General features: G+C 37.9%; 1 protein-coding gene across 1 annotated transcript in view; it reads left to right on the top strand.

The window, feature by feature from the left end:
• Window positions 1–14,402, top strand: part of LOC112254612 (VPS10 domain-containing receptor SorCS1-like) — a 91,493-nt gene that overhangs the window by 63,356 nt on the left and 13,735 nt on the right. Inside the window, exons 17-23 of the mRNA XM_024427332.2 lie at window positions 3,529–3,642; window positions 3,832–4,003; window positions 5,698–5,884; window positions 6,052–6,185; window positions 6,397–6,520; window positions 6,758–6,870; window positions 8,363–8,497. Of these exons, the coding sequence (XP_024283100.1) occupies window positions 3,529–3,642; window positions 3,832–4,003; window positions 5,698–5,884; window positions 6,052–6,185; window positions 6,397–6,520; window positions 6,758–6,870; window positions 8,363–8,497 (979 nt within the window). The remainder of the gene's footprint in view (window positions 1–3,528; window positions 3,643–3,831; window positions 4,004–5,697; window positions 5,885–6,051; window positions 6,186–6,396; window positions 6,521–6,757; window positions 6,871–8,362; window positions 8,498–14,402) is intronic.

Below are 14,402 nucleotides of genomic sequence, written 5' to 3'. Positions count from 1 at the left end.
TGTTCTTGGGGACCTTCAATGCTGCAGAAATGTTTTGGTACCCTTCCCCAGATCTGTGCCTCAACACAATCCTGTCTCAGAGCTCAACAGACAATTCCTTTGACCTCATGGCTTGGTTTTGCTCTGACACTGTCAACTGTGGGATCTTACATAGACAGGTGTCTTTCCAAGTCATGTTCAATCAATTGAATTTACCACAGGTGGCCTCCAATCAAGTTGTAAAAACATCTCAAGGATGATCAATGCAACCAGGATGCACCTGAGTTAAATTTCGAGTCTCATAGCAAAGGGTCTGAATACTTATGTAAATAAGGTATTTAGTATATATTTTTTTGTACATGTTCAAACATTTAAAAAAAAATGTTGCTTTGTCATTATTGGGTATTGTGTGTAGATTGATGAAGATGTAATGTAACAAAATGTGAACAAAGCGAAGTGGTCTGCATGTACATATGTACATATTTCCCTCAATTACCTCGTACCACTGCATATCGACTGGTACTCTGTTTATATAGAGAAGTTATTGTTATGCATTGTGTATTTATTACTCGTGTTACTATTTTTCTATTATCTCTGCATTGTAAGTAAACATTCCACTGGTAGTCTACACCTGTTGTTTATGAAGCATGTGACAAATAACATTTGATTTGATTGGATACATTTTATATTACTGGTATATTTACTAGTAAACTACCAGAATTTTGGTGACTTTATTATTTTGTTGTTAAATTTTATCACATGACATCTAATGTCCTTTTTGGGTACTTCAGATTATCTCTTTTTGGCTTTATCACATGTAAAATAAACAAAATAAAATAAATAAAATAAGATTTTTTAAACATGTAAAACATTATCCTTAATATTAAACCATCAACTTAGTGAATTCAATTGGTGTTTAATATTAGGGTTTCAGCATGAAATATATATATTTATATTTTACACACTTATTTATTTTACTATGTCTTTGTTATAAATGTGTTGGGGCCAAACTGTTGGCAGTTGTGAAAAAAGTACATGGAAAATAATGTCATTGTCATTGTTAAGCCATTGTTGATTAGATGCCTTCATAATTAGGCCTATTTTCTCTTGAACCATATGGTCTATCCACTAAAACACATAAAACATTTATACTATATATGAATAATATATATATTTTTAAGTTATTCAAGTATAAATTACCAAAGTTACCTTAGATTGCCATAGACGGAACATAGGCGGAATACGTTTTGCAACCCTACGTTTGCTTGAGTATTTGAATATGTATTTGGTTTGTGTGTGTGTGTGTGTGTGTGTGTGTGTGTGTGTGTGTGTGTGTGTCACCGATGCTGTAATTTGTTTACTGGAACCAAACTTTTGATTCCAGCTAACATAAAAATTGCCTTTTTGCCTTTGTGCAGATTGCCAAATCGAAAATAATAATTTTTTCAAAGTATCTATATTTTTCAAACAAGCCTTGCTGAGCTGACTACAATTTCAATTTCATCCCCCTGAAAAGATAGAACAAATATTACAACAAATATTATGGCTGAACTCAAATGTGCTGGTTGATAAAATACCTGTATTTATGGGAAAGATGTTTGAAAAGGGTATTTTGTTCTTAAATTACATTGTAAATTGTAATGGTAGAGTTATGTCCTTCATGGACTTATCAGAATTGTACGGGAAGGTCTGCTCAATCCAAGAGCACAACCAATTGACAGCATTAACCCAAAAATGGAGGAGGCGGGTGGCAGTGGGAGGAGGTAGGTAACTGGTCTGTCTGCCCAATATAAAGGATCAAAACTGGCGGAGGAATAAAAATAGCATAAATAGGAAAGTATACCAGTTTCATTTGAGGACCAGGATGTTGACAACTGTGCCATACAGATTGCAAAATAGTTGGGAAGAGATTTTTGATGTACCGATTCCATGGTACAGGGTGTATGAGTTGGTATATAAAACAACGCAAGATTCAAGACATCGTGCTTTTAAGCTAAAATTATTATATAGAATTCTTGCCACCAACAACATGTTGAATATTTGGAGCATAAAATCATCGAAGCTCTGCAGATTTTGTTGTGAGGATACAGAATCAATAGACCATTTATTTTGGTAATGCCCTCGGGTAGCCTGTTTCTGGTCTCAGGTTCAGGAATGGCTGAAAATGCATAGCATTGATCTAAAATTGACCCTAGAAATAGTACTGTTAGGAGATCTGGAGAGACCGGGTCAGTCAATTACTAATATACTAATAGTCTTAGTAAAAGTATTTATCTTCAACTCGCAATCTGTAGATTCTATTCGATTAGATAGATTGAAATTGTACTTTAAACATCGTAGCATAGTTGAAAGATGTGTGTTGCATAGAAACACGAAGTGGGTGGCCAACAGAGATAGATGGGATGGGCTGAGGGAAGCTGATGGTTGGTATGTGGAATTGGAGACAAGTGGGAGTGGAGTTGCTGTGTGAGAGAGAGAATGATGGTAAAAAAAAGTCAACATGAAACAATAAAAGTACATTTGAATGACACTAAGAGGCAGTGTTTTTACAACTAATGCAGGTTTGCCTGAGGCTGATGCCATGCAGGTGTTTGTATACATACATATACACACACTCTCATTCAAATAAACACATACAAGAACACACACATACATGTAATCGTGCCAGACCTGCACACAAACATATAAAGTAGGCACTGCTGTTATGATTTCAGTTGTCCTTGATGTCCTTTGTTTTAAATGTATTGTTATTATTTTTTTAAATTTTGCATTGTTTTCTTCTGTCTTTTCCTTTTTTCTCTTTAGTTCATTCTCTTGGATGTTGGTGCATTGGGGGGTTTCTTGGTGGTGGGGAATGGAATTAATTGTATTTTTTCTTTTTTTTTTTTTCTTCCGGGGGGACTGTGGGAGGGGTCTCGAATGGTTGAGGGACAGCTATTGGGGAACTGTGGAGGGTTCGGGTTTCACAAGATTGTGATCATGAAAAAGGGAACTATGACATATATTTTATATCACTATCATGCACACGCACCCTCACACACAAGGATGGCTCTGTTGTGGAAAGACTGATACATGTTTGATAGTGTATTGATGCTGTATTGTTTGTCCTTCATGCTCTAATACTTTAATGTTACCCCTTACTTGTGTTTTTGTAATAAATAATAACACAAAAATAATAAAACTTTTTTTTAAATACTTTGAAAGGTTCACTGACATCCGTCAATCAATCAATTAATCAAGTTTATATGATATCTGTTTACATAACATTTTCTTACAGAGCTCCAAAGCCAGTAAACAATATTAAACATATTTAGATGTTTTTTGTCTTCTTATGGTTATTTTGATGTCGAACACACCAAACAAAATACTATCAAACCATGTAATGATTGGTATTAAAAATCAAGTACATTCAAATCTGTCTATTTTTATTTTACAGTCTGAAAATGTTACTAATAAACCTTAAAAACAGACATCCACTTTCTATACTTAATGCTTATTACTGATCTCAAGACTTGTAGCCTATTGATTTCTCTCTCCCACCCCAAATAGTGATTATGGCTTTGAGAGGCAGAGTGATGGAGGATGCACCCCAGTCTTTTGGTTTGTTCCATCCTCCGTGTCCACAGACTGCACCACTGGGGACAGCTTCCTCAACACTACTGGGTATGGCAAATCTTCATTTAAACATTATGTACTGCTTAACTAGTCAGAAATGCACTCAGAATAACGTACAGTATTAGAGATCCCTTCAGCAAAGTTGACAGTATATTCTTTTGTTTTATTTCTTCATATGTATTTAAGATAGAGTATGGGCTGTCTAGATATTTATGTCTGTATGTGTATATGTTGCAGATACCGTAAGGCTCTATCCAATAACTGCACTGCGGAATCCCTGGGGAAGTATAGCCCTAGGAGCCAGAGGTGTCCCCGCCAGGCCCCGAGAGGTCTGCAGCTGGTCACCAGTGAGGGGACACTTACGGCCACCATGGGGGACAACGTCACCTTCCTGGTGTTTCTGGAAGAGGTAATGTCTGGAATATTTCTTTAGACATCTTATTGAAAGCATGTGCTGGGTCGTTCCACCAATTGGGTGCCTTTTGAGTAGCGTAACTTGGTGATACATTTTTAAAATAATAATCTGTCATAAAGAGCACATATTCAACTTAGATAACAAACATGTTTTGCCATTTCAAGAGGTTAATAAAAAAAGACAATAGCAAGTGCCAAGTAAAGTAACAGGGTTGACGATTTGGTCTTATCAGCCATAAATCCTCTTTTGACAGGGGTACAGAAGCTTGTTGTGTGCAACAGGGAGGGAAATTGAATGCAAGCTTCACCCCAAAAAATTGCTAAACATTTCTAGTCTGTCAATCTATGTGCACAGACAAACATACACATGACAAGACACGCATGTACACATGGATTTTGTATTGTAGATACAGTATGTGATAGTAGAGTTGTCGCCTGAGGAAGCACACTTAATGTGTTGTGAAAAGTTATAAGACATGAAATGCCATGTAATATTTTTTTATTTTATATAACTGCCTTAGTGTTGCTGGACATCCTTAATAAATACAAATGGGTAACAGGGTTGATGTGTTATGCTCGACCCACTCAGTTTTCCACCACAAAACATGAGAAAATGGCAAAAAAAGAGTAGGACCAGCTCACCTGCTTGGACTTTAAAATGTTCCGTCTTTGTTTTTTGTTTTATATTTAAAAAAATGAATCATTTAAATAATTCCATATTAAAACGAGAGTTCAGTTCACGTAACAGGGTCAACCTTAAAATTATGAACAGGTAGTTTTTTTCTACGTTAAAAGTAATCACCAATCACATTAAATGAACTAGGGGTTTACAATTATGGAGACAACTTTGAGAAATGTTGGGGTAAGTGGGTTAAATCTTACAAGAAGTCACTGTTACACTCGTCGAAAGATGAATTAGACCAAGGCGCAGCTTGGTAGGCGAACATCTTACTTTTATTTAAAATGAACACCAAAAAAAAAATACAAAAATACAACACGAACGTAAAGTTATGCAGGCTATACAGCAACTAACAAAAATCAAGATCCCACAAACTAAGGTTGAAAACAGGCTGCCTAAGTATGATCCCCAATCGGAGACAACGATAGACAGCTGCCGCTGATTGGGAACCATACCTGGCCAACAAAGAAATAGAACACATAGATTGCCTACCCCGGTCACACCCTGACCTAACCAAAGAGACAGTCACAGAGGGTGCACATGTCAAAATGCTGAATAAATCAGATTGATTAAATTTTCCATGTGGTCTATATTAAAAGGCACTTCATTTAATATAACAGGCTGTTAAAATTCAATATTTGTACTTGAAATATCAAAGGGATCCAAAAGGCACTCATTTTGTGGTATGAATGGGCATGTTATGTATTTGTAGCCCTATAGTATACATTTACATATACATTGGTTGACTCTCAATCGTCAACCAATGGATTGAGATGAGCTGCAGTGCATCATGTTGTACATTTTGTTGATTCGTAGAGCCTAGATTGTTGTTGTCAAACACTTGTAGCCATTGTCATATAACAGTTGTCACATATAACAATGTATTTCTACATGCAGAATATGTGTAGGATATATAAATAAATATATGAATATATGTATTTAAATTGTGTTAAACATGCACACTGTGGCCATTTAAAAAAATCTAATCATAAACATGTTTCCATTGGTAGAGTGATGGCTCCACAACAAGTATAACATTGGACTTTGGAGACGGGACGGCCATATCCTACGCTAACATCAGCTCCATAGAGGATGGAATCAAACATATATACAGTAAAGTGGGCATTTACCGAGTGGCTGCCACGGCACTCAACAGCCTTGGCTCTGAGAGAGTCTTACTATATCTACATGTTACCTGTAAGTGAAACAGCACATGAATGACTGATATAATTCATTTACTTTAGAATTACAGGTACTCTTTGCAACATTTCTACCCGTAAAGAAAACTCTGTTAATGATGTATCTGCAGTAGGAAAGGAATACACTTCCGTGAAAGGAAACACATCTATTTGATTTTATTGTAGGTCTACTTGAGCAAGTGCAGCTTTCAGCTCCCTCGGTGGTTGTTAGGAATGAAGCAGTGAATCTATCAACAGTCCTGAAGCCACGTTACGTTGGATCAGTCACCTACTACTGGTGGTTCAACAACCACACTGAGGTCAGTGAAGTATTCCACTATATCTTAAAACTTTACAGATTTACAGAACTTTACTTACCTCATTTGCTATATTAATTGCAATATTGTGAATTGTACGGACAAACCCACCTTTAGTTTGTGACATTCTCTCTCTCTCTCTCTCTCTCTCTCTCTCTCTCTCTCTCTCTCTCTCTGTCAAACTCTATCACTCTGTCTTTTGTATGTGTGTTAGCCTGTTATGACTTTAGTGGGAGGAATGTCCTTCACCTTCTCAAAGGAGGGAACCCATACTGTCACCGTGCAAGTGTCAGTTGGTAACACCGTCCTTCAAGACAAAATAACTGTTGCTGTCTATGGTAAGGTATTTGAAATGACTCATCTCTAAATTACAGAGGTGTTATATGTTTCTAACATTCAGGTGGTAAATGTTCTGTGATATAAAATACTGACTGTGATGCGACCAATAGAAGGTGATTTGATCATTTAGATGTTTAACGTTTAATCATTTATAACCTCTTCTGATCTATTAACAGTTTCTCTCTTATTATCTAGCATCTATCGCCATTAAATATGTGTCTTGTATTTTCCTGTAGAACATTTCAAGTCACACGTTTTAGCCTTCTCCTCTAATCTGGAGGCCTTCAATCCTGGTGTGCCTGAATGGAGGCAGGACATCAGTAGAGTGGTCAAGGACTCCATGGTCCAAGTGAGTTCTCCTGTACCAGCCCAGCCTCACATCCAATTTGCGCATATATGTACAAAATGTATTTCAGCAGATTTCGTGCGTTTTTGTGCATTTTTGTGTGGTTCAATTCGTTCGAAAATACACTAATTTATGTGCTACTTAATTCGTGCGAAAAGACAAGAATTTAACTAGTAGGCACACAAGCCTTTGCAACAACCATATACGCGACTATACCTTACCCTAACCTTAACCCTAACCTTAACCATTCTACTAACTATACCTAACCCTAACCTTAACCATTCTACTAACTATACCTTACCTTACCCTAACCTTAACCCTAACCTTAACCATTCTACTAACTATACCTAACCCTAACCTTAACCATTCTACTAACTATACCTTACCCTAACCTTAACCCTAACCTTAACCATTCTACTAACTATACCTAACCCTAACTCCAACTGGACCTAACCCTAACCCCCACCCTATGGACAGACGACTCTTTAACCCAACCAATGGGTCAATCTACAAGTGGGCAACCATGGGGCCCACAACTTTGGCCGGCCGCGCCCAGACCCCTCCGGCCTATGCGCATATGTGTGGAGTGCACCCCCTCCCTTCCCCCCTCCGGTTTCCACGTGTCAGAGATGGAAGTGGATCAACCGACTCAAATCTAGAAACCAAACTCCTAGGTTGCACTATGCTTTCCACATCCATTGACAAGCGGACCTAGACATCACGACCACACCACTCGATATGGACACATGGCAACCAACCGAGGACCAAACCTGCATAAGGTGCGCAACTCAAGGGATTTTGCCTGATCCTACATCGAGTTTAAGAACAAAAATTAAATATAAACTATCGTGTCTATATGGTTGTTGAAAAGGCTTGTGTGTAGCCTACTGGTTAAATTTGTGTCTTTTCGCACGAATTAAGCCAGAAAAACGCACAAAAATGCACAAAATTTGCTAAAATGCATTTTGTACATATATGCACGAATTGATTGTGATTTGTGCCACAAATCAGGTTATGTCCCTATAAGCATTTGGCTTAATGTAAATAGCAGGTAGAGTGTACCATTTAAGGTAAAGTGTTTCCAGTCTCCTCCATTGTCTCTTTCAGGATGTTAAGAAGCACATTGGGTTACATAAAAGGCCTGGCTGCTGAGCTATATATACACCACACACTGGCTTTCTGTCTTGTCAGCTATGACCATGTTTTATACCAGGAAACTGACAGGGTTTTACAGCACAAATGCACTTAAAAAGGCCTGCTCTTTACTAAAGACTGTCAAAATGAACTTGCATGTTTGGGCTGATTTGTGCATTATCTCTTGCCAGTGACTGGTACTTAGTCAAATGACATCTTTAAAAAAACAAAAAAAGCTGGTGCATTTAGCCTTTTCCATAGTTAAGTCCAGTGTAGTGCTATTTGACATAACGTAATGAAAATATAGGAGAAACTGAGATGCCAGATGTATTTTTTATTTTTCATTACTTTTTAATTGAAGGTCACAGGGATCAGTGGAGAGCAGCTTCTAGTGTCAGTGCTCCCAGGGTTGCCAACGGCAGCAGAGTTTTGCATCGTCCCTGAAAAAAGGTCAACCGAGGGGAGAATGGATGGAAAAGTGACACATTTAGAGCAGGTAATGTATCACCAGACTATAAAGTCTTAAACCATTTTGTATTATTCTTATAGTTCTACCCATTTACTTCCATTTATATAGATCCATTACATGAATCATGCTGTAGTTAGGCCTACAGTACCTCAATGTGAAATTAAGCAAGTAATAACAGCATCACTAAATAGCAGCACAATGTGAAAACACATTTCCCCTTGATTATATTCTTCATATGATGGTGGGTTCATCATTTGCTCATAATTAGTTTTTCTCTTTTCGCTGCTTTAATCAGACATGCATATGGAATCTACTGATCCTTTATTAGATATTCAAGCGCAACGAAATGGCATTTATTCACACACTGTCACCACTAGAGGGCAATGTCTTCCCATCAAAATAACAGAACTTCGCTCTTGAAAAGCTGCATTCATCTCAGTACATCCTTGCAACCTAAACTGTAGGATCACAATTTATTTCACATGACTCATGTCTAACCATTATAAGTTAATAGCTCTAAGACATACTATACTTATCATTCACTCCATCATAAAGGGTTTGCTTCGAATGTAATATCTAAGATGCTGGACCTGGGCTCTAATGGTTTTTACAGCTCTATAATTCTTGACATTCTATAGAGTTGATAAAACACACCACGTTTTCATCTGCCTTTCAGCAGCTCAATCGTATAGTAAAATTAATATCCATTTCAGTCCACCATCAGACATTTTTATTCTGCATGATCTGTTACACTTATTGCATATATATATATATATATATATATATATGCAATATATGATACACTTATTTGTATATGTTGCAACATGTAAACGTAATTCCAGTCGCTCGCAGTTAGTCTTGAACTGAGTTAATAGGTATTTAATTACGATGATGCATCATGTAATTGGACACATCAGAGGAGACTAGTGGCGGGGCAGCCTGAGTTGGGAATTTGGCGGTTGTGTTTATCTATAGGCTGTCTGAATACCTGGCAAGACATCACAGACAATAGGTTGATATATCTTAGTTCACTATTGCACATCTTATTGTGTCGTGTGTGTGGTATGGCGTGTGTGTGCACGTTGGGTTTGTGTGTGTCTGTGTGGTGGTGGGGGGGGTGATGTCTGGCACAGCTTATTAAAATGTGTTATAGATTTACTGACCCTGATATGCCACTAGAATAAAAAGTAATTATTCATACAGTGTAGAGCAGTCTAATTTTAACCAGTGGAAAGATTTTAGAAAGAGCGAGATGGAATTAGTGAGCCATGGCTAAGGAGTCGAATGGGTTTTGGGAAGGCTTTCTGGTCTGAGCCATGGCTAAGGAGTCGAATGGGTTTTGGGAAGGCTTTCTGGTCTGAGCCATGGCTAAGGAGTCGAATGGGTTTTGGGAAGGCTTTCTGGTCTGAGCCATGGCTAAGGAGTCGAATGGGTTTTGGGAAGGCTTTCTGGTCTGAGCCATGGCTAAGGAGTCGAATGGGTTTTGGGAAGGCTTTCTGGTCTGAGCCATGGCTAAGGAGTCGAATGGGTTTTGGGAAGGCTTTCTGGTCTGAGCCATGGCTAAGGAGTCGAATGGGTTTTGGGAAGGTTTTCTGGTCTCTTGTTAAATGTTTTCTGGTTAATTGTTAAATTACTGCTTTTTCTAGCTGTGAACCCTTAATGAAAAAAACAGGCTTCTGGCAAACAGTTGTGGCAAATCTTTGGCCAATTTTCCTAAAATTGCTCATGTTTTCAGATGCAAAACATTTTTTTGTCACTTGTCTACACACAATACCCCATAACGTCAAAGTGGAATTCTGCTTTTAGAAATGTTTACACATTTTTTTTTAAGCCAAAATGTTTTGAGTCAATAAGCATTCAACCCCTTTGTTATTGCAAGCCTAAGTAAGTTCAGGAGTACAGATTTGCTTAACCATTCAAATATAAAATGTTGCATGGTCTCACTCTCTGTGCAATAATAGTGTTCAACATTATTTTTTATTCACTACCTCATCTCTGTACTCCACACATAGAATTATCTGCAAGGTCCCTCAGTCGAGGAGTGAATTTCAAACACAGATTCAACCACAGAGACCAGGGAGGTTTTCCAATGACTTGCAAAGAAGGGCACCTATTGGTAGATAGGGGAAGCAGATATTGAATATCCCGTTGAATATGGTTATTAAGTACACTTTGGATGGTGTCTCAATACACCCAGTCACTAGAAAGATACAGGTGTCCTGCCTAACTCAGTTGCCGGAGAGGAAATAAAACGCTCAGGAATTTCACCAATGGTGACTTTAAAACAGTTACAGAGTTTAATGGCTGTGATAGGGGGAAATTGATGATGGGTCAACAACATTGGAGTTACTCCACCATACAGAGTGAAAAGAAGGAAGCCTGTACAGAATAAACATTTCCAAAACATGCATCCTGTTTGCAACAAGGCATTATGGAGAGTGGTACTCAGTAATGTGTTGTATTGGATTTTCCCCAAGCATAATTGCTTTGCCACATTTTTTGCAGTATGAGTTTATTTTCAAACATAGTGGTGGCTGCATCATGTTATGGGTATGCTTGTAATCTTTCAGGAGTGATGAGTTTGTCAGGATAAAAAAGAAACGGAATGGAGCTAAGCACAGGCAAAATCCTAGAGGATAACCTGGATAAGTCTGCTTATACACCAGACATTGGGATATGAATTCACCTTTCAGCAGGACAATAACCTAAAACACAAGGCCAAATCTACTCCGGAGTTGCTTCCCAAGAAGACAGTGAATGTTCCTGAGTGGACGAAATACAGTTTTGAAAATCTATGGCAAGATTTGAAAATGGTTGTCTAGCAATGATCAACAACCAATTTGACTTGGATACATTTTAAAATAATAACAATGGGCAAATATTGGGCAAATACAATCCAGGTGTGCAATGCTGTAACCGCTGCCAAAGATGATTCTAAGATGTGTGAATGCTTAGGTGAATGTGATATTTCTGTATTTCATTTTCAATAAATTAGCAACAATTCTGAAAAACATGATTTCACTTTGTCATTATGGGATATTATGTGTAGATGGGTGAGACAAAAAGGCACTCTACCTACAACATTTACTTGAGAGAAATGTGAACACGACAGGGATGTTGACCTTGATAACTGAGCAATGAGCTTTCAACCAATGGATGTTTAAAAGAAAAATAACCAAATTAAAATTATTTTAAAAAAATAAAAAATATTAAACCCAGTTCAGAACTGTTGCCTTTTTGAGTGAAAAAAAGCAATATTATTACATGAAAATTTGTCCTTGGCCTTACAAGCCCATAAAAATGCATTGAAAAACAGATTCCCTACATGGAACAACAGATAGTCCCCCCAAAAAATCTTAAGGAAGTTTGTTCTGACGTGTCTGTTCTATATCTAAGAGATACAGTTGAAGTCGGAAGTTTACGTCCACCTTAGCCATCTACATTTAAACTCAGTTCTCACAATTCCTGACAATTAATCCTAGTAAAAAATCCCTGTCTTAGGTCAGTTAAGATCACCACAATATTTTAAGAATGTGACATGTCAGAATAATAGTAGAGATAATGATTTATTTAATCTTTTATTTATTTTGTCACATTCCCAGTGGGTCAGAAGTTTACATACACTCAATTAGTATTTGGTTGCATTGCCTTTAAATTGATTAACTTTGGTCAAATGTTTTGGGTAGCCTTCCACAAGCTTTCCACAATACGTTGGGTGAATTTTGGCCCATTCCTCCTGACAGAGCTGATGTAACTAAGTCAGGTTTGTAGGCCTACTTGCTCGCACATGCTTTTTCAGTTCTGCCCACAAATTCTCTATAGGATTGAGGTCAGGGCTTTGTGATGGCCACTCCAATACCTTGACTTTGTTGTTCTTATGCCATTTTGCCACAACTTTGGAAGTATGCTTGGGGTCATTGTCCATTTGGAAGACCCATTTGCGACCAAGCTTTATCTTCATTACTGATGTCTTGAGATGTTGCTTCAATATATCCACATAATTTTCCTCCCTCATGATGCCATCTATTTTGTGAAATGCACCAGTCCCTCCTGCAACAAAGCACCCCCACAACATGATGCTGCCACCCCCGTGCTTCACGGTTGGGATGGTGTTCTTAGGCTTGCAAGCCTCCCCCTTTTTCCTCCAAACATAATGATGGTCATTATGGCCAACCAGTTCCATTTTATTTCATCAGACCAGAGGACATTTCTCCAAAAAGTATGATCTTTGTCCCCATGTGCAGTTGTAAACCATAGTCTGGCTTTTTTATGGCAGTTTTGGAACAGTGGCTGCTTCCTTGCTGAGCGGCCATTCAGGTTATGTCGATATAGGACTCATTTTACTGTGGCTATAGATATATTTGTACCTGTTTCCTCCAGCAGCTTCACAAGGTTCTTTGCTGTTGTTCTGGGATTGATTTGCACTTTTCGCACCAAAGTATGTTCATCTCTAGGAGACAGAAAGCGTCTCCTTCCTGAGCGGTATGATGGCTGCGTGGTCCCATGGTGTTAATACTTGCGTACTATTGTTTGTACAGATGAAAGTGGTACCTTCAGGCATTTGGAAATTCCTCCCCATGATGTCAATTAGCCTATCAGAAGCTTCTAAAGCCATGACATCATTTTCTGGAATTTTCCAATCTGTTTAAAGGCACAGTTAACTTAGTGTATGTAAACTTCTGACGCACTGGAATTGTGATACAGTGAATAATAAGTGAAATAATCTGTCTGTATACAATTGTTGGAAAAATTACTTGTGTCATGCACAAAGTAGATGTCCTAACCGACTTGCCAAAACTATAGTTTGTTAGCAAGACATTTGTGGATTGGTTGATAAGTTTGTTTTAATTACTCCAACCTAAGTGTATGTAAACTTCCGACTTCAACTGTATGAGAAAGATCAGAAATTATTTGTAAAAAAATTGACACGTATTATCCCCCTTATTTTTGGCACTAAACAGTCTCTATATACAGTTTACTTCAATACATTATTTCAACTGGTACCAGGGGAGCTTCAGACAAGTCTTGTGAGGCCTGTGGGCTTCCTAGAGCAAAACTACAGACATGTATGTGTCTGTGAGAGTCTCACCTTTCCACAGAGGGTCATATTAGTGTATAGCCCTAAAACAGGGTTTCTTTTTCAGCCTGGGACCCAAATTCGAAATGTTGTGTTTTCCTGGGACCCAAGCTTAGGAAAATACGCAACTATACCTAAATATCGGTACATTTCATTGCCCTTATGCCTAAAACAAATGCAATATAGACAAAAACAAATAACAATTAAATTAAATATTTCCCCCATTTAACATCTACTGCTTTCTCAGTCAGGCAGTAGACTGTTTCCTGTTGTAGAACCCAGAACTGTGTGAGTGTTTGCCTCAAAAAGCATCTTGCTTCAGTCAATTTATTCCAGTTCAGAATACTAACTATTACTTGTATTTTAACAGAAACAGTTCCAACCTAGACTAGTTTTCAACAATCATTTCCGACTATCAACAATCATTACAGATGTAGGAGGATTGTTTGAAAGAGAAACTCACATCTACTAGTATGAGAGTTACTACTGCCTTATTTCTGCTTATCATCGCCTATTCTAAAATTACAACACTGCCTTGCTAGTTGACTTACTTTTCCAATGTCAAAGCACTGTTTCCTGAAGCAGTCCTCCCTGTTCTGAAAGAACTCCCTGGGTTTACCATAATGCTTTGGAGTTTTGGTCAGAATGTGTCATTTTATTAATTTGTTTGTTTACTACGGTTAAGCACTTCTTCGCGCAAAACACATTGTGTTTCTCCTTATTTCTCAAAGTAAGAGAGAGAAACTCATCCCTGTATTTGCGTTTCACGACCGTTGAGCTCAGTCAGAACTTGTGGCTAGCATAAGTCCATTTGATGACAGCGGTGAGTGATGGCGAGTGGGAATGACAAGTCAT

This window comes from Oncorhynchus tshawytscha, linkage group LG01 (assembly GCF_018296145.1).
Source record: "Oncorhynchus tshawytscha isolate Ot180627B linkage group LG01, Otsh_v2.0, whole genome shotgun sequence".
NCBI classification, from domain to species: Eukaryota; Metazoa; Chordata; class Actinopteri; order Salmoniformes; family Salmonidae; genus Oncorhynchus; species Oncorhynchus tshawytscha.
The sequence above is the reverse complement of the archived record's forward strand: the minus strand, read 5'-3'. Positions and strand labels throughout refer to the sequence as shown.